Here is a 26,178-nt window from a genome sequence, read left to right as displayed (position 1 = left end):
ATTAACTTTTAAACGTGGTTTTGTCTGTTGAATACTTTCCATTGCAGTGATCTTTTTATACTCAAGTCTTTCTTTTAGACATTTGATCATTCACAAAATACAGATATTTGAACTCTTGTTCTTTTTTATGAAGTTTGTTACGTTGATATGCTTTGAATGCTTTTTGATTATTGTTTGATGAAATGGAAAAAGATTTTTATTTTAAAGATTTGGTATCAATGTTGATGATAAGGCAATGTTGTGAATATGATTTTACTTATTAACCACAATATTGCCTATCAATGATAGTATACAAGAGATTTGAAATGTCTTGTTATGTGAGAATATGATGTTTATCATAATCTTGTGAAAGCAGTGTTTGGTTACACAAAACCATCATGTTGACCATCAATTAGTTAGAAATTCCCATCAGATGGGGTTTCGGAAATTAAATTCTTGTTTTTTCACCAACTCCAATTAATTGTTTTCTCTTTATTTTGATGAAATAATTAAAACTGCAGGTATGTGGTTTTGTTTGCGAATTTGTGATTAGTGTCATGGAAGACGAAAACGGTTGTTGTCCACCATAATGCAGTCAAAGAAGCTGATGTTAATGCGCATGGGTTTGAAACAAGTCACATTTGAGAGGAGATGAACAGTGGTACCAGTTGCAAACATCCCTGCTTTTGTTCATGATATATTGGACAAACCCAACGGATTAAAAAACTGATTCGAGCCATTTGAAATCATCATCAATTGATGCGACTTGTTTCATTCCTTTGATGTGAGGGTTTTTAGGCGGGCTCTGCTGAAAGCTGTAGGCAGGCAAATCGCCAATGTTACTATAAAAAGGACATCTTCGAAAGTAAACAAAAAACCAAACAGCGTCAAAGTTTATAAAAATAGTTACACAAAGAGTCACGTTTTGTCAAAAGTGTTGGCATTTTGTTTCTTTTTTTTATTTCGATAGAATTGTCTCTCTTTTTTAGTTTTCTTATTAATAACGTGTTTTAAAAACAAGACTATGCATTTTGTACACATACAATGCGCATGAATTTCCATTAACTACTTTGCTGCGCGTTGAAGAAATGGGGATTGAATATATTACGCTTGTTGCAAAATCCGCGGCAGCAACTGTTGAACTTTTTTCTACTAGACAGACATATTTTTGTTTATAGCCGCTTACAAAATTTGGTCGCTCTCTGACGCTTTGCCGACATTAAAAGCATGAGAGAGAGATAGGGGGAGAGAGATTTTCAATCTTTACTACACAATATGCATAAAGGCATACCAAAAGAGCCCGGCTTTCAGTACTTCAGTACTTTGATTGGATGTATCCCGTGATAACCCTATATAAAGATTCAATATTAAGGTAAGAGTCACTGTATGTTTAGTAGAAGTACAGAATTTGAGTTTGATGATAAGATGGACATGAATTGATGTTTATTTCAGTTGTGATACGGGGTGTCAAAGCATCAACCACCTGATAGTAGATGCTCGACCAATTATGTTGTTGACAGTAGCAACCAGATTGTCCAACAGGGACCAGTTTTGTTACACATTTTGGTTGTTGTTTTCCCTTTATCCATGTGTTTAATTATTGAAGGAATAAGGAATTATCCTTCGAGTATTATGAGGTAATAATTTTGGTCGTAGCGTGGTGAAATCTATCATAAATCCCTTCAGATTTTATTGGATTTGACCCCGCCCCGACCAAAATTATCACCTAATAATATTCAAATAATGATACCTTATAACTTAGATTTATATTATTTCAAATTCTCACACTTTATTACAACATAAATTAAAGCCACTATTTTTTCATGTCACACATGCTATGTATTTAATACTACGCGGCGCAGCCAATAAAGTTTTGGTTATGCTATAAGACATTCTCATTTTGCGTCACTCATCTCTTATGAAATTATTGGGTGTTAGGCTTCAAAATTGATTTGTAATGTACTCACAAAGACAGTAGAAAATGTTAATATAAGGAATAAAAAAAATACTTGTTGTTTTAGCTACTTGATTAATATTTAATTGTGGTTAAATTTGTTGAATACTTTCAATATTAGTGATTTTTTATACTAACTTTCTTTCTTCGTTGATGTTTTCACGATTAAAGATTTCATTATCCGATATAAACTATTTGAATTGAATCGTTTTTCGTTGAGAAATAGGCTGTTTTATTGTTATGTTGATTGTTTAATGCTTTTGATACTATTGTTTTGATAAAATATAGTTTTGTTGTGTTTTATATTGAGAAAACAGTATGTTGAGTTTCAAGTATTGTAGTGGAGGATGTTTTAATGCCCCGTCCGTCACCAACAGGACATTAGATTTAATGCTTATTTTACGTTAAAATGCGATTTTATTAGTGTTAAATAGGGCATCTCTTATATGATTATTTTTGTTAATAAGCCCTATCAAGAATATTTGCAGAAAAAATCGTCAGATTGGTCATGCTATCAAACATATAACTCTAGGTCTTGCTTCGTTTTAAAGAGGTTGGCACCTGAAATAATAGTAATGTCAATCATCCGAAAACCACTTAAATATAAATATAGGGACCTAAACTGTTCCTTTATTTTATTTGTGACCCATGTCACATGCCATTTTTTTTTCAGAGATATATGGCCGAAAACAGAAATGATAATTTTCCTGAAATTTTTGCTAAAATTTGACATAGAAATTGATAATTTTAAGAAATTAAACAAATGTTTATAGTTTAAACTGTTATTTGGTTATGATATTAATGCGGCAGTATGAAGTTAAACACATGTAGTGACTATAAAAGTAATATCTAAGTCGAAGTTTAAAAATTCTTGCTTTACTGGTGGCTTCAAAGTCCAGTACATAATGAACACAACAACAGATGTTACAAAATTTTGGAGCAATCAAATTATAATGCAAATAAAAATGATAGTAATGTCATCTTTCCATAACTTTGCATACAAATAGACATACATTTAATGCCCAATTTAAAAGTAAAACAAGTAGGGGTCACATCTCAAAAATTTGAGATATAGCATTAAAAAAGCTAATTTTAGGTTTATGCCCAAATTGGAGTTAATTTTTTCTTATTTTCTATGAAATATAAGCTAAATATGCCAAAATATATCGATAGAAAAGTCAAATTATTGTTTAGACGTTTTTCAGAATATAATGAATATATCGTAATACACAAACTATCTAGAAGTTTGGTCTGTGGTGAAAATTAGGAAGCTAAAGTAACAGTACTCTAAAACTAGTGAGTTACGGTAATTGTTCATTTCCTTCTTGAAAACCTTCCGCCACAAAATATAGTCCTTTACAAAACTCTGTAAAAATGAAATCTTTAAAAACAATTCTATTCAATATAGTTTATTTGGCATTGTAAAATATAAATTTACTAATAAAATTAATATGTGATGCAGAATTTTCAGACTAGAGGTGACCCACGATGGCTACCCAAAACCTAAGGAGCGAATCTCGTTAAAGCTATATATATGACGCATTCAAGAGAGATATGGTTTTGTTTTTTCATCAAGCTACAAAAATTTTATAAGCTTTCGGCAAAATTATACAATTTAAATCAAACACATTTATATATTTTAAATATAATTATCATTTCTTTTTTACATTCCGGTCTAGTTTTTTTACACGATTGTATTATGTACGCGTTAGAATGTCATGCATTTTGATCGTACAACAATTTTTTGCTAGTATTTCATGCATGAACGCATGTTGTTCAATATTTTAGGAACGACAATCATTTGGCCTAAAGTATCAATTAATAAACCCGATAACCAGTGTTTAACAGAAATATTCTATGAAAAATAATGGCTTACCGTATTTGTTAATTAGAAATTGCGTGCACTTTTCTGGCCATGCTAATCGAGCACCAGTAGTACATCACTTTACAGAACTTAAAGTTGATAAGGAGGTTTGGGACCCTTGCATATTGCAGCATAATTTTCTAAAAGTAGTTAAATAAAAATAAATATGCTTTTCCGTTCACCGTTTTGATCTCCAATAGTGTAGCGCTATATATTCACGCATTGCGTTTTTATCAGCAGTTTGCAAGTAAACGAAACCCACTGTGGCTTTTGCATTTTTTACCTGTATAAGAAACTTAAAAATTGTTTTTTTAAAACGGTCAAACATTGTAACATGTACTATGTATTTACTTTTATCTATAATGGTATGTATATCAAGGCGTACCATTTCACTCTTTTAAAATGTATACACTTGCCTTAGAATCTCCTTTCAAAAAAACCTTGCCTAACATTATGGATTTTGATACTTCTTTAAAGCAAAAGTGTTTGCTCTTAGGTTTCAACATTTCCAAGAAAAGAGTCTGGAACAAGGTGATCAGAGACTTTATTTTGACAACATGATACAATCACATGCCTTTTTGACAGTCATATTTAAGATGCAGTCATCAGGAAAGGAGACCTTGTTGTCAAGTATTTGCTCTGCCTATTTCTTTGCTGGCTTTGCTGTCTTTTTGGCCTTTGCTGCTTTCTTTGCAGGTGGCTTGGCCTCTGTTTTGATCTACAATTCACATTAAAATTAACAATGCACAAGATTTGAATTTTTTTTAAAGTGTAGTGTGTTTTAATTGGTTAATAAAATATTAACAAGTAGAATGGCACAATGATTGTAACATCAAACAATATTCATTCACAAAAATATATTGGGGTCTTTTCTCTGTTTAAATATTGCCTCAGTCTGACGTGCGTTATCCTCAGTAAACATAGGAAAGCTATTTTTCCTCATCGGCAATATATAGGGAATATATCTTGTTCTCAAACAACAAATCACTACAATGATAACTTACTCCACGCTTGGCATCCAGCTTGGCCTGACGAGAAGCTTTGCGGATGGCCTCCACATTCTGAGCGGCTTTTCTCATTACTTTACTGTAGGGATTAAGATGGTTCATAACTCTAGGATTCTTTAATGGATTCTTCTTAAGCACTCTTCTTCTATTATTATCCCTCCTGTAAACAAACATTTTCATGTTTACTGTAACAATTTAAGAAAGCAATTCATAAAACTTTCAACATAATGGGTACTGTCTAATTTCAATTCTTTTATCACAGCATGATGATCAAGTCTTACTTGGGTAAACGTAAAGCAGACTGAATTTCATCACTCTTCAACAGTCTTGATAAATCTGAATTAGTCATTTTGGGTTTAGGTAAGCTGAAAATAGAAATGGTACAGTTTATAATATGTGTAACATTCATTCATACATTAACTGCCATTAAACAAAACTCCAGAACTTTTATAATTATGAAGTAAACCTTACTTGTAATCTTTTTTATCAGCAGCTAATTTTTTCCATGAACCATATATTTTGTCCAATTTGCGGAAGGCAGACTCTGTCCAGATACAGAATCTTCCTACATGACCACCAGGAGCGATCTTCAGAAGATTCAGACGAGATACATTGATGAGTGTGATACCTGCGAGGAAAAATTATACCATTGTATAACATTCTAAATGTTCAAAACACTAAATTATGTCTAGCATGCCATTTTAACTGTCCATGTCAGTAAGAGTGCCTGTTGTGTTATCAGAGAAATCAGAAACACGGACCAAAGGCAATTCATCATAGAACAGAGTGCAACATTTCATGTATGCTTAAACACAAACTTTCTCTTATCTCATCTAGTCAAGATTCTAATTTACCTGGAATATTTCTGAATGCTCTACAAATGCCATTGTCTGAGTTGTATATAACAAGTGGGCCTCTCTTCTGGATTCTTCTTCTGTTTCTCATTTTACCTTTGCCAGCTCTGAATCGTTTAGAATTGTAAACCTAAAATTCAAAACACCACTCAATAAATCTTTAAGATATACAAAATTTAAACCTGATGACATGATTTGAATGTAACATGCAAATAAATTTGCAGAAGAGAAACTCCAAAAATATGATGTTAATCTTGTTATTAACAAATGCAGCACATCAGAACTAGAAGCAGTAAATGAAGATGTTACCTTCTGGATGTCTCCCCAGGCCTTGACACGCTTCAGTAAGGCGACAGCCTCCTTGGTCTTCTTGAACTCCTCAACTTTGTCACTGACCACCAAGGGCACCTCTGGAATTTCCTCTATTCTGTGACCTACAATGTTACCATATTGCCAGTGACAACAGATATATAATGTAAGAAATGTCATTTCAAAGTAAAATGGAGGTATATTATCAGATTTTGCCTAAATTGTTATCAATGGTGTTCAGAAACACGGACCAAGGCAATCATCATTTATCTCCAATCCAAGTCAGTACATGTAGCATAATGAAAAAAAAATGAATAAATATCATTATTAACCCGATTTAAACTGAAATGCAGAACATTAATTACATTGATTCCATATTCCATATAAGAAAATGAACAAAAACTGCAAATAAATAGAATTTTTCTACGTCCAACAGCCATAACTCGGTCGAAAAATGCTCAATCGTACCCATTATCAAATTTGACCTAGACATTATCATGATAAACATGTATACCAAATTTTATTTCAATGTTTATCCTCTGCGAAGAAAATGAACGGAAACTGTTGGTGGATCGACCGACATACCGACACAGAAAGGCAATATGCCCTCCCTTCTTCGAAGGAGGGCATAATTATATACAAAAATGACTATTAAACCAATAGCTTCAAGGCCTAAATTTGCTATAACATTTCATTGAACTTTCTGTTAAATAAAATAATACAGAAGCTGATACAGTATAGACCTCATTTCTTGTTACCACTGCTCTAAAACACTGATACATTTTAACTCTTAATTGATGCCAGGTTTTCATATAGAAGAACATAAGTACAAACAAAAGCAAATATTTCGGACAAATTAATGTATGCAGATGATCAGTGTCAGACTATGCCATTGTTTAAAATCAGAGATTTTCAGAAACACGGACCAAGGCAATCATCACACACTTGCATCCACAGTGAAGATGGACATGGAAATTTTACCTTTTGACATGACAACAGCGGGGATTCCTGTGGCAGCGATGGCAGAGCAGATGGCATATCTCTTCTGGTTAACGTTGATTTTTCTGTGCCAGCGTCTCCAGGTTCTGGTGGGGGCAAACATTCGTCCACCTCTGCACATGTTTCCGAAGGCTCCCTGACCAGACCTGTGGGTGCCACCTCCCCTAACACGGGGAATACGAGCCACAGCTCTTCCAGTTCCCCATGATTCAGCAGAAGTCTGGTGTCCTAAAATAAATAGTAAACTTTAACTATGAAATAATACACGTACCCACAATATCTTGGAACTAGAAAGGTCCGACTTCGAAGTCTCCCTGATATTTGAAATATCAACGATACCGGAAGCTAAACCTTTAGCATTTAGATATTACAAAACTAGAAACAAGTGCTCAGTAAAATTGTCTTGCAACTGTATGAAAACATATGGAGACATAGCTCTAAGAATTGTCTGCCAAAATTTTCCAGAAGGCTTTCAGTTTTCCAGTTAGATAAAACATTTCATAATCCATACCTGCTTTCTCGCTGACAGCATATGGCTGTCTAGCATTCTTTCTCATCTGAGAGTGAACAAAGACAACAATGTCTGGCCTAATGGGCGCACGGAATACAGCAGGCAGGGTGACATTGCTTTTGGTTGTCTCCCCCTTATCCCCATATACACTAATCAGTGGCCTGGCTGCCTATTAAAAAAAAACACACGTAACTACAGTCATGTAACAAACATTATGTACATACGCAAATATGTATTCATTGAAAACCAAACCGAGTCAATCGGAAACAGCATTCTTTTTTCTTAAATGTATAATATAGGAATTGCTTTCACCCCCCCCCCTCCCAACCTTTAAATTTACTGTGAATAAAAATACAGCCAATGGTTTAAAATCTTTGAAAAGCTCATATCCTTGCATAAAGAATTGGTCAACGTATTATCAAAATCACATTTCCTGCGAATTTATTCCACAAGAGCTTCACAACTTACCATTTTTACGCGACAAAATTTAACACGTGTTCGCAGAACCCGGTGTGATCGGAAAAGGACCTACTTTTGGTGGATGGATACAATTTGCATACAATTTTATAAAGAATAAAAATCAATATTTGTCAAAGAAAATTACCAAATATAGCAGAATGTACAATCAATACTTCCAATAACCATTTTTGTACATAAAATAAAATTATGTGTTAATGGATTATATTTTATATTACTAAATGCCGGAAATACCATTTTGGGACAGAGCGCCATCTATCATGTCAATAGTGGCGGCTATTCCGAATTTGCCAGGACATGTAAATCTCTTGATATTTATGTTGTAGAAAATGCTTCACGAAGTACTATTTGCTTTGTCGGGACACTGTGGAGGGATTTTCAAGAATGACCATGGGGAAATTAAGGTTTACTTGATATAAATGAGATACTTGATGTCGTAAATATTTATAAATATAGACATCATATATATGTTCTGATGTTTATTGCTAACTGCAGGTCTGTAGCTCCCATTCTGAAAGAAATTCGGATGGACGACCTGTCCCAGGTTCAGGTCCCTTTTCAGGGAGCTACAGACCTGCAGCTAGTTTATTGCATGTCTTGGTATGTAAAATCAGAGACATTAAAATAACAACACTGTTATTTATGTCTCTGGTAAAATAAGTTTAATTATGGATATATGAATAAAAAATTCTGTACATGATTATTCGCCATGTGCTGTTTTATGTCTCAGTGTAGCAGGTTAGTACCAATATCTGGTTATCTATGTTAATCACTGTTAATTGCAATACCCAGCTGCATAATGTATGTTTCTTTCAGGTCCAGTGCAATCACTAGGTTAATAAATAAAGTTATGTAGGTAAATCAAGCTACGTGGCTGCTAAATCTAGTGATTGTACTGTATCTGTCTACAGGCAAACAACACCAAATATTATTTCTGTGTATTTAAATATTTTGCAATGTAAAAGTGATTGCAAAAAATTAGATCATTGCCAATATTACCGGATATACATACATTATAATTCAGACAGGATATTATAACCCTTTCGGTTGATTGGTTCCAACCTGTTTAGATCGATTAGATGAAAGTATGAATGTGAAATATGGACCATAGCTTTCATGTTTTAATTAAGGTTGCCAGTGATCTTCCATTCCTTTGTCCATCAGAGGTAGATTTACTGAACAGACTATGCAAACTAGGAACTTACTACAAAGATTTCAACGACTTCATTCAGAAATATGGAGGAACATTAAGTATTAAGAATTCAGGTAACAAATTATTTTATGCTCCAAAGCAGTAGTAAAGGATGAATGAGTAATTAGATATTATAAAATAAATGGCTTGAACAGGAATCAAATGTAGATCCCCTGTTAAGCCTTAACTATTACATTTCTCTCTTATATATAGCCTCCTTATCATCTTCACTAGCCAATGGTTTATGATCCACATTGCTCCTCTACAACCCTTAGCAGCAGGGGTCCCACTGGACCAAAAATCCTTTTCGCCACTTTAGCGCGGCACGAACGACCTATGTTTTATTGCTATCATATTACATATACATGTGCATGTACATGTTTATGTAAGTCTGTATGTTTTAGTTATTAATATTTTGAAATTTTTAAAATATGCATGTATTGACCAATTTTTTGTATGTACATATGCACTCTCCTCATTGACATGTTTCCATTTGCATCACTAAATGATTTCCAAGATGTATGGTATCAATGCTTTTGAAAAGTTAAGATACTAAATTTCTACAGTTCTAAGTTTGAGATAAAATTAAAACCAAACACTTTTTATATAAAGAAACAGATACAAAAATGACTTTATGGATTCATACACATACTAGATAAGAAAATGGAGTGAAAGCCACAAAGACATTATTTCTTCTGTTCTATACTAATTTAAAATTAACAAGCTACAAGTAAACAATCCCTTATTTTGACAAGCCTGATGAAAAAATAAAATATTCTGCTGGGTTTTATGTCAATAAGTTGCATACAAACTCACACAGCTTCAATAAAACGTTATTTTTTTTTATCAATGTGCATATTACAATAAATAAAATCCTTTGAAGAACTGCCCATATTTATCCCACTTTGGTGTGACTTTGAGAATAAATAAATATTTTTAGAAGGCAATTATGACGCTGTCTGTAAGTCAACTGAATTACATGAAAACTGTCATCACTTGCAGTACTCTGATTATTTCTATGGCTACCGGCTACATTGCATATAGTATTTCATAACTTCTAAACTTGGGAACAAATATTATTTAAGTTTTTTGGCTTAAAATTTTAAACTTATGATATATTTCTTATTTTGTTTATAACTAAAGAAGTTTAGCAAGTTCAACAGTTTAATTAATTAGCCCCATTCTCAGATTACGATCTCGCACCTTTAGGGCTTAATGTGAAAATAGTTGACTTCAGTAAGACACTTATTGTTAAACAATTGACCACTTCCAAGTGTTACATAACAATTGATGGTCTGAAGCCATAAATAACCTGGGGCTAATATATGGTCAGAGCTGTGTGCACTGAAGCGATGCGAGATTTCCGGTTGCACGTGGTGATTGAATTAACACAGACTGACCGAATAAACAAACTGGTGGGAAAAAGAAACACATTTTAAAACTTTAAAAGGAGTCACAAAAATTGATTTTCGCCACATTTGGATTTCTTTTCGCCACTTTAGAAAAAAATTCGCCATTGGCGAAATTGGCGAAGCCCAGCTCGAGCCCTGCTTAGCAGATTAAGCCGACAAAATCAAAACTCACACAATAGAATGTGATTACCGGTAGTTGCAAAGTCAGGCGATCGCATGGAATGTAGTACCGTAATTGGTGATTGAGTTTGTTGTGTTTTCATACAAAACTTAAATAAAACTATTGTTACAATTTTACATGATTAATGAATAACTTAAAATTTATACATTTAATTTCAAATATATGTGTTTTAAAAAAATTATTCTTGTTTTTTTCAAGACCAGTTCGTCCAATACCTTTTAATTGTTTCAATTAAATCAATTGATAGAAGGCGCTGTGCTTTTCTGAAAACATTTGCTAAATCTGCCAAGGGTTGTGGAGGAGCAGAGTGGATCGTTAACCCTTGGCTAGCGAAGATGCCTCTTTAAATATTCTTTATTTCTGTAGACATTTCACAATTAATGAAGTTCATCTTGTCATCATACAATGGCTTGAACAAAAAAGGCCAAGTACATTGCACTATCTGTAGTGAAAGAATGATTATTTACACATGACTGGACTGTAAAATCAGTCAAACCAATTACCCCTGTAGTTTTTGTCATAAATGTACAAGAAACTTAAAAGATAATACTTTTTATAAAGTATGAGCATTAAAAAAGAAATAGTGTTGAATAGACTTGATTGTCCTTTCACTCAGGGTTCTCACGATCTTAAGATTTAGTCATGATGAAAGCAGTGATTGGGGTTAGACCATCTAGATTAAGATTTTTATTGACATATGAAGTTTAAGTCTTTTACAATACCGGTAGATATTTTAAAATTAAAATATGTATATTTCAGTCAGTGGCCCATGTACAACAGATGATATTCATGGATTGTACCTGAAATCTTTCTGTCGAGGTCTCGACAGGGTCCTAGAAAACTACCGCATCATCCTACGTAAGCTTGAAATGGACGTGCTCAGTGACGAACACCTGCCTGTCACACATCTCGTCAGTTTCCTACAGGAGGTAATTACTAGAATTTTGCTTGACTATTTCAGGAGAAAAAGGATTTGTTTAATATACTGTGATCCTTGCATGTATAAAGACTACCGGTACACTTACACAAAATTGTTTTACCTTGTAGATGAATGGTCTGTTGACTTATACTGTGCAATGTTGGGTCTATTATTAATTTTACCTGTATGCTATCTATTGTAGTACCACATTTTATTTCCTGCACTTGCTTCAGTTCTGGAGCAGATCACCAGCCACAAGGTATCAGAATATGGATATTTGCGCAAGGCAACAAAAAATAAATCAACCATTACTTTCTCAGACCTAAAAGTTCTACAAAGGACTATATATGGTTTGGGCCTAAAATGGCCCCCTAAAATGTACATTGTCATTTTACTGTAATTAGGGTCTTCCGTTTCCAACGGAAGACCCTATTGTTTTTGTTAGGTTTCTTTTTCTCTATTTTTCACTATTATTATTCTTTTTTTTCTTAACATTTTTCTTAAAACTCAAATATCTCAAATATGCTACAACGGATTTTTATGAAAATTTCACGAATAATACAAAATATCAAGGTCTTTTATCATGTACATTTTTGTTGATGACGTCACTTCCGGTCGGCCGTTATATTCGTTTTTCTTTTTGTAAAAAGTGGTCTTGTCCTCCCTTTTTCGCAAAAACGATTAAAGATAGAAAATTAAAAGTTTCAGGAATGATAGATTTTTGAATTTCTAGGGCCGATCAGGTAAAACTACGATCGCCCGTCACTTCCAGTCCGCTCAAACAGCATTTTTGGAAAATTGTGTTTTAAAATTTTTTTAAATCAAATAATCTACAATTTTTTTCCATCAGAATAGGTTTTAAACTTATCAAATTTTAATATGAGCAGGTCGTCCGTCACTTCCGGTCGTCACCGGAAGTGATTCTAATATTTCGATTTTTGGAATTTTAAAGCATATACGTTTTGTTGACATTTTTGTACTGAATGCAAAACTAAAAACCGTTTTAAAATCGGACAACGCATTGCGGAGATATTGAAGTTTAAAAATGACGTTTTCCGGAAATCTGCATTTCGCAGTGTAGGTTGAAAAATGAGTTTAAAAGGAAGTTAATATGATAGTAAATCGTACCAAATGTCAACAGTTTAATTGAACCCTATCAATTCAAAATCAAACGAAAGACCCACTTGTTGCTCGCAACAAGGTGCTTTCAGGTAATTCAGGCATTCTCGAGAAATTAAGCGTCAAAATTCTGAAGCGAGAGTCTGAGTAGCTCAGTCGATAGAGTCGTGGACATGGCCCAGGTGACCCGGGTTCAAGCCCCGAATGCCGCAATTTTTTTTTTTACTATTTTTCGCTTAGATCTACGATTTTATCTTTGAAGTGATAAGTTTAATCTAATCTATTCAAAAATCGGACGGAAGACCCATTCGTTGCTCGCAACGAGATCGTGTCTAGTTCTTTGTTTTATTTGTACAAATACACATTTGAAGTTTTTTCATAATTTTCATTTTGATTTTAGTGCCCACAATTTAAAAATATGACATCATAAAGTTTATCTTTTACCGCCATTTTCTCATTTTTAGCATAAAACGGCTTGTTTTGAGGCAGTTTTTCTTTAAGGAAACATTGAGCGACTGCTTGAACAAACAAAATATTTTCACAAAAGATGTATCTCTCTACTACCGGTACTTATAAGTGACAAAAAGTTCGTTCTTGTTCAAAGGGTCGCTCTATATTTCCCATTCGAAAGAAGACAAGAACAAATGTCAATTTTTGATTGATTTTGATTGAATTATAAAAATAGCGTCACTTCTGACGTCATATACTACCAGTGAGTGCAGATAAATCAAATAAATAGGTGAAAAGCATATTTCATGTCAACTCTTTTATAAAATAACACAACAAATTAATGTACCTGAATCATTTTAAAAATAGCGAATTTTGGGGGCCAAATTTGACTAATATCGTATATAGTTCTTTGATTTAGCAGACTGAGATCTAGTTAACATTGCAAGTTTTGAAAGAGGGAATTAATAATTTTTTTTCAAAAATTTTGAAATAACAAATGAGGCAGCATTGGACTTTATTATGCAGTACCTAAGAAACTAAAGATCAGTTTATTTATTGTAAATTTTTACAATTTATTTTCACTAGTGAATCTTATGATTTAAAACATGCAGAAATATTTCCATGATAATTAGATGTAACACAAAGATCTGAAAATGTCTTTTCATATACTGTAATTTAAAAATTGTGAGTAGAGGTGATGTGTATATTCGTACAGGCACATGGCTGCTACATCCTGGACATCCTTCATAAGAACGCTGTGTGTGGTCTTCCTATTGTCAGGAATGCATTGAACAGGTAGGATTTTTAAAAGTGAACAATTTCTCCATTATATTGTAATGGTTGTATTTCTGAGCTGCTCTAAAGATAAGCTGTCATAAAAACAGATATATAGGTCATAATAGAATAAGCTATATGAATTAACCCTTGTTACAGTTTAGCTATCATAATGCTCAAGATTACAGCCGCTTTGGAGAGCTATGAAGTTGCTATGATCTTGAACCTAGCCCTGTTATACTCTACAGTATCCAATATTTCTTCCCAGGATCCTGTTTGTGTGTCATGGCCTGCTGTACAAACAGCTATGTTCCTGGCTCCTGTATGGCTGTCTCAATGACCCATACCAGGAATTCTTTGTACAAGTTAACAGCGAGGACTCGGGGAATGTCAGCACCTTACCACCCCAGGAGGAAGAGGACGATGAACTGCCCATTCTAGGAGTCACTGGGAGGCAGCTGCAGGTGGGTTACTTATATATATGTTTTTACCCATGGAGTTTTGATATTTAGTCGTATTTCCCATTTAAAGAGGGCTGGAAGGTCGTGGCCATTTTTAAACCATGTAAATCTTCAGAAGAAGAAGAAGAGCTTTGCATGAAGATATAGTAACATTCAAATTTTACATGTAAAATTTATGACACTTTTCTTTACTACATGATAGTTTATAGTATAACAAACCATTTTTAAAATTTTAGTGTATATGATGGCTAATTTGTTGACGACCCAGCCTCCTTAAAACTTATTATACAAAAATCCAAGAAAAATCTTAGTCTTCAGCTTTAGGAATGGATATATTCATTGATATCATATATACCTGCAGAGAAAAATGTGAGAGTACTGTGTCATGTATGTCAATTAAAACTCAATTTCTTTATATTAAAGGAAGATCAATTAAAACTCAATTTCTTTAGATTAAAGGAAGATGCGTGCTGTTAAAGTGGTGGGTTTTTCTATTCAAGGACTGTAAACAAATTTTCAAATCCCTCATTAGCTTGGAGTAGAATTTTTATCTTGAATTGTAAATTTTTTGAGGAAGTTGTTTACTATGTTACTTGGAATAATACTCATGATTGAATGATTTGAATTACAGAAAATCCTATCCCTGAACACGTCTGAGGTCAGCTCCAATCTACACAGATTTGCCCTGAGGGCCGATTTACTGCCCTGTTATATCCCAGTAAGGGTGGCCAACAAAATTTTGTTCGTTGGGGAGTCTGTACAGATGTTCGAAAATGAGAAGAAACCAAACTCTCTTGACAAAGGTAGGAGACAAGTGGACTTTAATTTATTTCAAAGTTTAAACTGTCGTTGGTACAACAATTTCACATTTATAAATAGTGTTTTATACCACACCATTGTTTCGTTCTTCAAAAGTTCTTATTTTCCCTTTTATTTACTACAGTATATAAGTGGTATTTTGTATCAGTAAAACGAAAAACAAAGATGAGTTTTACATCTATCTACGAAGTCTCATAGCCTACAAATTACATTTAATTGAAGTTTTTCATTGTGACTCTGAATATTAGAAGAAAGGTACATAGAGTTATTCTTCTTTGGTAACAAGGCTGAACAAATTGGTAATTTTTTTAACATTTTCATAGATTTAAAATCTATGGTTTTTCCCCTCAATGTAGGAAGCATATTAAAGAATAAGGAGGAGGATTTTGCCAAGGACCTCCATGAACTGTCCCAGGAGGAAGAGTTCAACGCCATGGCGTTCGAGTCTCTGATTGACAAAATAAGAACACATGTGGCAGAGGTAATTGGTTAAATTAGATTCAGAGTTGGGGTTTTTTCCAAGTCTTTATGATCCTAATTCAAATTTTAATAAAAATTTACTTTAAACTATTTTTTACTTTTTTATTCATTTAAAAAAATTTAGCATGTAGGTTTGGTAGTGTTTTTGATAAAGTTTCAAAAATCTTATTCATATTTCATGTAGTCATATTTTTAAACTGGTTATACTTAAAGAATTTTTATCTGAAAGACAATTTGATTAAAATGCAGATCTTTACAATAAAGTAAAGCACAGAAAGATAGGACAAAGACTCCTTGAGGGCCATGTTACGTGACATCAGAATTATGTTACTAGGCTCAATAGAAGTTAGAAAATGTCCACTTCTTGGATTACATTTTTAAAAAATAAATTGTTCTATATAAAATATTATGCCAGTTGAAGGATGTAAAATGGAGATTGCTGATAACCTATCTTCTACAAATTTTGCAGCATCTGTACATACTTGTGGTGGAGGATGCCAACCTTGCTGGAGAGTTACGCATCATCAAAGACTTCTTTTTACTGGGGCGTGGAGAGCTATTTTTAGCTTTCATTGATCAAACACAGGGGCTCCTGAGGGGACCACCAGTCAACACTACAGAACATGGTAACAACTTGAGGAAAATGATTTGGTCTTAACTTGGAAAATAGTGCATGTATTAATTAATAGTCTAGACATGATGTAAATGACCAGCTAAACATAATACTCAATTGAAGTGTGAATACATCTAGAAGTTTTAGTGAATAAGAATTTAATGCAGACAAAGAAGTCATTATGTATCTCTGATAGTGTAAAGTCGTCATAGAACAGCCATTCATTTGCATGTTCAATTACAAATCTATCCTGACACAGACCATTACCATATACTCTATTAGAATATATATCATTTTTCATGGTAGCTTTTTTATGTACTTGGCTCCCATCCTTTATATTATTGTTTTCTTCTCCAGACATAAATATGGCCTTCCATCAGGCAGCTCGTAATGTACTGATTGATGATGAGAGCTTGTTGCAAAGATTCCATTTAGGGGTGCAGTTCAAAGGCACTGACAAAAGTAACTTCTTTGGTTCATTTATCCATGCATTTTCACAGAGAATTTCTCATGAAAGACACCATATTTATCAGGCTCATTGATGAATTAATGATTAACAATGTGGTTTTTTTTATCATGACTTTTCTATTTTCTTTGTTGAATTTTTTTCCCCTATATTTATAGCCATTCTTATTTTCTTGTCCTATTTTGAATAATTAACAAGAATTCTATTCACAGAGAGTGACAGTTCTGCTAGTGGCCAAACAGTGGAGTGTGGTTGGAACAGCCTCGGATTGTCTTACACCGTTCAATGGCCTTTGCACATCCTTCTTACTCCCTCTGTTCTGGAAAAGTAAGATTTGTGGTTAAAACATGCACTATAAACAATCTCGGGATACATTTCTAATTGGCAATTTTATTTTCAATTAAAGAGGAACATATATTGGTAAATAAGTAATAAACGCAGCTCTATATCTGTAGGATACTATAACATTATAAGAATATAACTTCAGAAGCCTTTTTCATTATTGATAAAAAAGTGTTCTTCATTGAGAATTTTCCTTGCATAAAGGGCTGTCGACATGTATTTGCATTTTCAACCAAATGAAAAGTTGATAAAAAAGAAAAGACCTAGTATGTTACAAATGAAGAGTCACCATTTTTTTAGTGAAATGTTTGTATGATAGGTACAACCGACTCTTTCGGTTCCTGTTGGCCGTGAAGCGTGCACAGATAGACATCCAGCATTGCTGGACACTACAGATGCAGTACAAACAGAAACCATCCAATCAGGAAGAGGTGGCCAAATGGCAGCTCCGAACGCATATGGCCTTCTTAGTAGACAACCTACAATACTATTTACAGGTCAGGATTTTCTAAGTTTTCGTCACCAGCGCTCATCATGAAATTTTCTTGAATTTTTTTTCTACTAAGAATTCAAAGATTAATTTAAAGAGAGTGTCATCTTTGTTTCTGGCTCATTTACATTTGTCGTTTATTGGTATGCCCTCCTTCAAAAGTCAGAACATTTTGTTTTACAAAAAGCATCTACCAATGCCATTATGTATAGTTATTTTCTTGGTAGTTGTCCTACTCTGTTAGTCTAAGGCGAGTGGATGACCCTTATGAATAATTGGGTTGAAATGATAAAAGTCAATAGGTTTGAAGTTTTTTTGAAATACATGTATTGTTCAGCTGCCAAGCTGCTGGGCATGCATTGGAAATGCATTCCTGATTTCTTGATATTGAGAGTGCATTCAATATGCATTACAACAAAAGCTGCCTGAGGAACACCATCCAGTGAAATGCATATTTCATAGAGTGTCATTCTGGATAGAATTTGTGAATGAGAACACGTCCATGTTGTTCACGAGCATCTTCAAAGACTATTATGTTACACTGTTTTAGGGGTTATAATAGGGATCATGTCTATCTGTGTCTGCCCTTCTTTTGTGCTTTGTTCATTACTTTATATACAAAAATCATGAGAGGCTCATAATTGAAAGGTGTGATGTGACCCTGACCTTAGGCTTATTGATAGAAGTAAATGTCACATCATCATTAACAAAGTTAATTAGAACCTGCTCGTAGCCATGAAGCATATAAAGCCTATTATTATCTCCATTTTTAGGGTTTTATGAGTCATTCACTCCCCCTGGCTGTACCCAGTTGCAGATGGATGGACTGAGACAATGTACATTATGTGCATTGTCTAGGGTCACAACACACATCATCAAGTGACCACAATGGGGCTCAAATCAATGACCTTTTGGTTATTAACTTATCACCTATGATTATTGAGCCATTTCGCGGGGGTGTTAAGGAAGCATATGGGCAATTTGCCGTCTTATTTTGACTGTTGTATTCAAAATTGTGAAATTAAATAATTATTTTGAATAAGATCAAAAACTTAGTATTATCCTTTAAAATAGAGGTCAGTGCAATAAAATCGGGTAGTACATCACTGCCACATTGGTGCATTATCACGTGACAACTATAAATAGCTTACGTATATTCCTTAACATAAAATGAGATAGAACAACACTACCCCGCGGTTTCCAAAATAAAATAAACATACCAAGTGAAGGCAAAACATCTCAATTTAATCAAAACCGCTGCTAGAATCCTATGGTTTTCCTTATTAAAAAGTAATTCATCCGGTTCTCGTAAAACCTTCCCAACTTTTATAAAGTTTGCACGGAAAACGGCTAATTGCATTTAAACAACACACAACATGGGATTCTAGCAGCACTTTTCAATTTAAGCATTGATCAAACTAACGATACGTATAAAATTTCAAGTTCAACATACACGGGGTAGTGTTGTTCTAGTTGGATTTTTATATCGTAAACAACGACAGAGGAAAGCCTGGCCGAGAAATAAAAGCAAATTTACATACCTTTTAGCGAATGATTGATAAAACTAACATCTCCCCCAGTATCCTTATGTTCAATTCTTAATAAATCACACTATAATACTTTATTAGAGTTCTTAGATTAGTTATATTTTGAATATGTTTACAATGCTTTCCGATCAAATTCACACGACATTCAACTTTTAGTCATGACGTCATCAATGTGTAAATCTACGTAATACAAACTAATTTCTGGCAAAAATTATTTTTGAGTATTTTTTATTTGTTTTGTCTACGTTTCGTTGCTTATATATTTGAATATGTACATAATAACTAAGATTTGTGATTTCACGGAATTACATGTAACTCAGATTCCATATGCTTCCTTAACACCCCCGCGTTGCTCCCATTAACATGGTTTGTTTCAGTAAAAAGGAACTATTTTAGGTCTTATTGAAAAACTCTAAGTTTGCTTTTAGGTTGATGTGATAGAGAGTCAGTTCAGCACCTTCATGGACAAGTTAACCTCCACCCGAGACTTTGAGCAGGTGAAGCTAGCGCATGACCAGTTCCTCTCTGCGCTGCTCTCACAAGGCTTTGTACACATGAAAGCCGTAAGTATCGATTCAGATTTGTTTCTTTGGTAAATATTTCACAGTAATACTTAAATCGTACTTATTAAAACTATACACACATCCAAGATTTGAAAAGTTTTTGTAAAATTTACGAATATTTCTCTGGTCATCTATTTACTTAGATACAAGTTCTAAGTCAGCTGTTAATTGATGCATGTGAATCTTAATTCTTTAATTTGTAAATCTGTTTGGCAACCAACATATCAAAGGAACCTGCTCTTCTTATAGATTGAATGTCATATGAATAGTTTTATAATGCAGGCTTTTTTTTCTGACTAGTATAGCAGATCCTTAAAAAATATAGATTGATGAAAGTTTTGACATTATATGATTATGTATATCTGTGCAATTCTTCCCTGGGCATTTCTCATTGTTTGATCATCTTGACCGTGACTTTTAAGGTTTCCCGATGTCTTCACGAAATCCTGGAGCAGTGTAGTCAGTTCAGTAAACTCCTGGTCAACTGTTCCTCTCCTCTCTCCCAGGGGGAACTCTCTCACCTACAGTTTATTGCAAAGGTTAGAAAGTAATGTATATGAATGTTTTACATGCTGTCAAGAACAGTACCCATTGTCAATGTCAGGTATCATACCTGGGCCGATTTTATTTTTCACTCATGATAGACAAAAATCTATATCAAATTTCGGTGTCTGACATATGACAATATTTTGGCAAGTTTTCCCACAGGTGATGAAGAAAAGATAAAATCACCAATGTCAATTACCATGATTGGGTTTTATTTTCAGAAACTGAAACTGATATTGACCGTATCTGAATGTTTAGGCATACCGTAAATAGTATAAGACTATAAAATAATTTTTGTATCAACCATGTTGAAAATTAAGTAGAACTTGAAATTTGAAATTGAAAGGCTGTAAAAAATGTTAATTGTCTACAAATCATTGGAACATGGGCAAATGAGATATGGTTCAGTAATCTTGCTTTGATGGTAAATGACATTTCCCCCATTGTTTTCCAGAACTTCCAGAGGCAGTCCAATCTGTTGTTTACCGTGCTGTCCAGCGTACGGAGCCACAACGCCAGCCCCCACCTGGCTCAGCTCCTGTTACGTCTGGATTATAACCACTATTTCTCAGTGGCCGGGGGACAACTGGGCAGGTAAGGGCGGTCCCAGACAGACAGACAGACAGAGAGAGAGAGAAAGACAGAATTGAGTGGGGTTTTTTAAGGAGGTTGTGTGGTAAACAAATTACCTATCAGATCTACCTTGCATTGTTTTATATAATTTGTTTAGCTCTAAACTATAACAAATATGAAGAAAAAAAAACTCATATACTTAGGCTTTAAAACTTGAATGCTATCATTTATCATTATACCAAACTCTTCTTAAGGAATTTGATAACTCCGTAGTCTAAATTTGCCACAACCATCAAACTCTATAAGAAAGAGTCTTGCATCTAATTCTTTTTTTAAGGGAGGTATAGATAGTCTTGTTTTTTTTTCTTTTTTTTTAAAAGAGTTTGTGTTTGTGTTTTCAATTTTAAAAGAAGTGTTTTTAATAAAAAATTTAAACTCAATAATGTGGATAAACAATGATTTATAAAAACATTGAAGATTTATATATATGTAATATATATATACATGTATATATATTCATATATATATTCATTTTTTTTTACTTTCAGTTACTGATGGAAACTTACGCCATTCAACAAGATCTTTGGGATCGTATTATATTGCAGAGATGTAACTTTGTTATTCTATTGTTATTAAACTTTTATACAATTAAGAGTCTTCTGATATTTGCCAAACATTAAACTTTTATACAATTAAGAGTCTTCTGATATTTGCCAAACAGAAAGATTTCCTTACATAATGAAGATTACTACCTAAAACTTCAGAAAAATCTTATTAACCAGTTGATGACGTTTTGATTCTCAGAAAGGAAAAACATTTTGTTCATTACATTTTGTTAAAAACAATTCCATTCTTTAAAGAGTTGGCCTTAATAACTATTTAATTTAAAACCTTACCAGTTTAAGATATTTTAAGATGTTTTTTGTTTTCTTCCTAAACTTAGGAAGAAAACAAAAAAAACCCGTTAATTTTGTAAAATTGAATAGTGTCAGGATTCTTCGAGAAATTTTAGAAAACTATTTTTCCACCACAAGTTAATACGGCGTGGTGTACCATATTTCCCATGATCATTTGCAACGCGTAATGGGGATATTCAAGACACTTTCCGTTGTAAATTCCATCAATTACAGCATTGTTTTGACAAAAATCTTAATGAGTTTAAAAGTTTTGCTATATCATGCACCGACGGTAGTATTGTTGTCTTTCCAAAAAACAAATGGTGTAATTACACAGAAGATTTTGTGTGTTGCATAATAGCCGGAACTTTTACTCTATCAGATAATTATTCTTCATCGATCAGGTAAGTGAATAAACGTGCAAATTGCATACGATTACATAACTGAAAGATTTTCTTCCGTGACGCCTTGATGAAATTACAAGTTTGTAAATATCATTGTTATGAACTCTTTCACTCTTCAGCGGTTGCAAATTGCCGATTTCTGTCAAAACGCAATTTACAAGGTTTATTTGGGTTGATGAGTTATAATTTACTCAACGAGTAAGTAGTCAATTTTGCATGGAAACTGGTAGATTTGCCCTATTATTATCCGGTTTAAAATTGTCACTTGGCAAATTATTTATTGGCTTTCTGTGTTTAATAATTGAAAAACATTATATATGTCACTTTTTTGTGGAAACCATGTACAAATAATCTATATTGGACAAGGTGTTTTCTGACAGCTAGAGTTGGAAAGCGCCCATGAAGTCAATTTGCGGAAAACGAAGGCATGCAAAGTGGCCTTTTGGGATTGTAAAACGAGAGAGGGCGCTCCCATTAACATGTGTCTGACATGGAGACCTAAAATAGACTCTTTTTTCAATAGAGTTTATCAAAATTAGATTTTCCCCCCAAACTGTTAATGAGCGACAATTTAGAAAAATTTGCATTTAAAATGGTGCACATGCAAGGATTTTTTTAATTTTAAGGCATTAACAATTGGTGCGATTATGCATATCACAATTTCGACAGTGGAAATTTGAGCTCGGCATTTGTCGGATAATTTATTCAAATGCAGCAAAAAAAACGCAATAGCAGAGGCTGATAATTTCTAATTGATCTCAGTGAGTCAATCCATAATCTAAAAGATTTTTTTTCTGTATCTCTCCCTCAGTCGCTCTCTCTCTCTCTTTCCACAATCACAGGGAATGAACACGAAAGAGTACTAATTAATAATGACATCAGCATCAATAGGTCCTGACTCATGTGATTTGTATCCCATTGTAACAAGAAAGGGCACCTGTCATTCTCGCTATGATTCATAATGAAATATTTAATGAAATGCTTTTTAGCTTTGAAATAGTTTGCAAGGTTCCTATTTACAGATTTGCAGTTGAGGGGCTTGAAACAAAACGCCACACGGCGAATTTAACTCCACCCCCTGGGCTCGTTACATCACGTTTTGTGCCATTCTTGGGGTTTTGTGTTTCTTCCCCATGTTACATCACCCGTGTATAATATTGGACCAACATCCTCAATCAGTAAATGAAGTTGATGATTATCTTTTGACATTCGGGGACAGTGCCATGGACTTGGGCAGAAAAACTAATTAAAACTTGGTAGACATTAATGAACATGATTTAGCTCTTAGCGTGTTATTCTGCATCGTTTAAAACCTTAGTTAAATGATGCGCGAACGGGCCCAACTTCCGACTAATTGTTTTTCCTGTTTGAACCTGATTAAAGAAATTAAAAGGATTGCTGCAGTGATGCAGCATAATGTATTTTGCCTGCACTCCCCTGGGGGCTGAAATCGCTTTGGCGCTTTTAGACACAAATTCCCAACAGGAGAATGAATTGGATAACTTGTAATCGCGATTTTAAAAGCTTAAAATCATCATTGTTAAATTGTATGCACTTTTCTTTCTATTTAGTTGTATAAATTAAAATGTATGTCTGATTTAATTCAGTTTTCTCTCTTTAATTTTAAAGAATGTTTCAATTGATTTTAACTCGTTAGTTTTTCCTAAATAAATACATCAAGATTAATATAATTTTTTATTCAATAATCTTTTCAAAATTTACCAACCAAAATCGAAAGAAAATCTTTGAAAGGATTTTAAATATTGCAATCAAACACTCTGAAACACGTGGAAACACAATTTCCTTTTGATTTTCTTGGATTTTCAATTCATTCAATATTGTAAGGTGTAAGTTTATTCTGAGTGATTTCATTTGAGGATAATCATTAGAAATTAATGCGATTCTAAGATGAATCATGCGACTGTTTTCAAAATACTGTTCATCAATGCCAAATGTAACGGACTTCCAAATAATCATCGTCACTTTGGGTAATTAGTTCCAGCAAACATCAAATCCGGGAGGCCGGGGTTCGTTCGATTTCCGCTTTAGGTGCTCGTACTCCTGTTTGATGTTCTTTAAATTTTCACTGAGATGTTTACACTGTGTAACTATTCACAAACTCGGTTTATCAACTCGTTCATCAGGAAATGTTGATATTGGCTATCTGTCGGACCAGAAGCCCCTAAAGAGTGCACGTGCTTCCACCATAACCGAGCAATGACACCCGAGTATAACAAAGATGTCAGAATTAAGATCTATTCCGAAATAATGAAATCTCCCTCAATGTTTGCGGACGACAGTTATGGGTTTTCGCTATTTCAATTATAGTAACATAAACTTGTACACACATATAAGTTATCTCGTTAAGTATTCCGATCCGTATCGGTATTAGCTTTTTGAAATGTTTTATTTTTCTCGTCTCTGTGTGCACTTCTATTTGTTGGTCAGATATCAAGTAAATACTATAAATATTAAAAAATTGCACGTCTCTGTATATGTGTACTTTAGTTTGTTGGTCAGCTATCAAGTAAATACTATAAATATATTGCAAATTGTCGCCAGGAAACACATAAATACCATATCCAATATAACATTTTGTCTCCTACTATCGTCTTAGCAAATATCATTGTTTGTATTAATTGACATCATTTGACGGTTATACCGAGATTTAGTTTTTAGCTCACCTGAGCTGAAGACGAAAATCAGTTTTTCTGGTAACATTCTACAGAATTTGATTATTTTGATACACATGTATTTACAATGAAATTCCTTCGAAATTAATGTTGTTATTTTTTTTTTTTAGACAAAGGCCACAGGGCCAGTAATTTAACTCATTACGGTGTGATCGAGAGAAGATTCAAGAAACCTTGACCCAAAACCCGTTATTGTTCAAACAATGACCCCAGGAGTAATAATGGATCAATTTGCAATATAAGGAACAGTAACAAACTTCAACTATCATGTATTATATGTATATTGCCCCCTTCCCTGAATGTGTTTGCACGTTGAGGTAAAACACGAACAAGTATATACCCATGTCATGACCTCTGAACCAAATCAAAGAATTAATAACAAAATTATTATCTTTTCAATAAGAAACTCATCAATACCATGAGCACGTTCATATCAATGTATAAAGATGCCCAACTCTTTTCCATGCCAGATTTTTGATCTCAATTAAAAGAGTTTATACAGAGTGTTGGACCCTCAATGAATCCATTTATTGCTGAGGGAAATTTTTTTTTACAAAGAAATTATCATATGAATTTTACAGTGAAGAAGATTTAATGTAAAACTAGGCGTTTTAAAACCAAAGATTAGAAAATGAGACGGATATAGTAATATTCAGGTGAGCGAGGTGTGTCTCTGTCTCTGACAAAGGGTAGAATGGAACCCACCACGAAGCTAATTACCCACTTTCTCATTATTATCCCCTTCTGTTCTAATCATTCTACATTGTGGCTATGTGTTGTGATGTATTTGTATTTACATGCATTCTTAACCCCCTTGTAGTCTATTGTTTATTGAACCTTTGCCTTGCTACACGCGTACGCTCCTTTCAGGCGGCAAATCCATCTTCTTTTCCCCCTTTTTTTTGGTTGTGCTCACATTGCGATGTGTTACGTCTGGTCGTATAGAACCGCGTATGTTACTTCTTCAAAGACACTGCATTCACAGTTCGTCAACTCTAGTGCGATCAAATGAAGGTGTTTTTGTGATAAAATGTTCCATTTGTTTCCGAGCTGCTGGGAGAAATGAAAGTTTATGGCCAATAAAACCATTTGATTCGAGCAGATTTGTTTGCAGTTCTGTATCAACCAACTTCCCTTGTTGCATGCTTGATACGATAGAAATTAATTGCTTGCTTATTATGTATTGAAGAATTAGGGAATACTTGGTTATTATGGGTTTTTTTTATTCTTACAGAAAGTTTTACACGTTTACTAGTATCTTGTTAAACATAAGATAGATTTCAT

At 33.7% G+C, this 26,178-nt stretch overlaps 4 protein-coding genes and 2 non-coding genes across 7 annotated transcripts in view; 2 read left to right on the top strand and 4 right to left on the bottom strand.

Moving 5' to 3' along the window:
- Nucleotides 1-21,872, top strand: part of LOC105346444 (small ribosomal subunit protein mS29) — a 52,129-nt gene extending 30,257 nt beyond the window's left edge. The window contains exon 14 of the mRNA XM_066087576.1: nt 21,848-21,872. The gene's annotated coding sequence lies outside the window, so the exon portion shown is untranslated. The remainder of the gene's footprint in view (nt 1-21,847) is intronic.
- Nucleotides 1-26,178, bottom strand: part of LOC105322746 (uncharacterized) — a 127,477-nt gene that overhangs the window by 99,180 nt on the left and 2,119 nt on the right. The window lies entirely within an intron of this gene.
- Nucleotides 4,325-8,082, bottom strand: LOC105330130 (large ribosomal subunit protein uL4). Its single transcript, XM_034470521.2, has 9 exons — nt 7,946-8,082; nt 7,478-7,646; nt 6,949-7,194; nt 5,968-6,092; nt 5,659-5,788; nt 5,276-5,432; nt 5,086-5,169; nt 4,802-4,964; nt 4,325-4,515 (listed from the first exon to the last, which is right to left on the bottom strand). The coding sequence occupies exons 1-9, from the start codon at nt 7,946-7,948 to the stop codon at nt 4,441-4,443; spliced, it is 1,152 nt and encodes a 383-aa protein (XP_034326412.2). The 5' UTR covers nt 7,949-8,082; the 3' UTR covers nt 4,325-4,440.
- LOC117689548 (small nucleolar RNA SNORD18) lies at nt 6,169-6,238 on the bottom strand. The gene has a single exon (XR_004601826.1). It is a non-coding gene; the product is annotated as a small nucleolar RNA SNORD18 (small nucleolar RNA).
- LOC117689547 (small nucleolar RNA SNORD18) lies at nt 6,843-6,913 on the bottom strand. The gene has a single exon (XR_004601825.2). It is a non-coding gene; the product is annotated as a small nucleolar RNA SNORD18 (small nucleolar RNA).
- LOC105330131 (gamma-tubulin complex component 4) lies at nt 8,190-21,553 on the top strand. 2 transcript variants are annotated; one of them, XM_011431718.4, is made up of 16 exons: nt 8,190-8,358; nt 9,085-9,220; nt 11,499-11,668; nt 11,861-11,917; nt 13,943-14,022; nt 14,270-14,465; nt 15,094-15,265; nt 15,638-15,762; nt 16,231-16,387; nt 16,732-16,836; nt 17,053-17,167; nt 17,502-17,679; nt 19,648-19,782; nt 20,205-20,321; nt 20,783-20,922; nt 21,450-21,553. In XM_011431718.4, the coding sequence occupies exons 1-16, from the start codon at nt 8,284-8,286 to the stop codon at nt 21,454-21,456; spliced, it is 1,965 nt and encodes a 654-aa protein (XP_011430020.3). In that variant the 5' UTR covers nt 8,190-8,283; the 3' UTR covers nt 21,457-21,553. The 2 variants fall into 2 exon arrangements, with proteins under 2 accessions (XP_011430020.3, XP_065943647.1); XM_066087575.1 differs by having other exon boundaries at nt 8,200-8,253.

The sequence above is a fragment of the Magallana gigas genome, chromosome 6, assembly GCF_963853765.1.
Source record: "Magallana gigas chromosome 6, xbMagGiga1.1, whole genome shotgun sequence".
Lineage (NCBI taxonomy): Eukaryota > Metazoa > Mollusca > Bivalvia > Ostreida > Ostreidae > Magallana > Magallana gigas.
Note: the sequence above shows the minus strand (reverse complement) of the source record. Positions and strands in the feature narration are given on the sequence as shown.

Excerpts from the sequence above, each read along its gene's own strand:
- LOC105330131 (XM_011431718.4), top strand. The coding sequence starts at position 8,284 with ATGCTTCACGAAGTACTATTTGCTTTGTCGGGACACTGTGGAGGGATT. Across the intron at positions 14,466-15,093 it reads TCACTGGGAGGCAGCTGCAG|AAAATCCTATCCCTGAACAC; the intron begins GTGGGTTACTTA and ends TTTGAATTACAG. Across the intron at positions 19,783-20,204 it reads GCTTTGTACACATGAAAGCC|GTTTCCCGATGTCTTCACGA; the intron begins GTAAGTATCGAT and ends GTGACTTTTAAG.
- LOC105330130 (XM_034470521.2), bottom strand. Across the intron at positions 6,093-6,948 it reads CGCTGTTGTCATGTCAAAAG|GTCACAGAATAGAGGAAATT; the intron begins GTAAAATTTCCA and ends GTAACATTGTAG. Across the intron at positions 5,789-5,967 it reads CCTGGGGAGACATCCAGAAG|GTTTACAATTCTAAACGATT; the intron begins GTAACATCTTCA and ends TTTGAATTTTAG.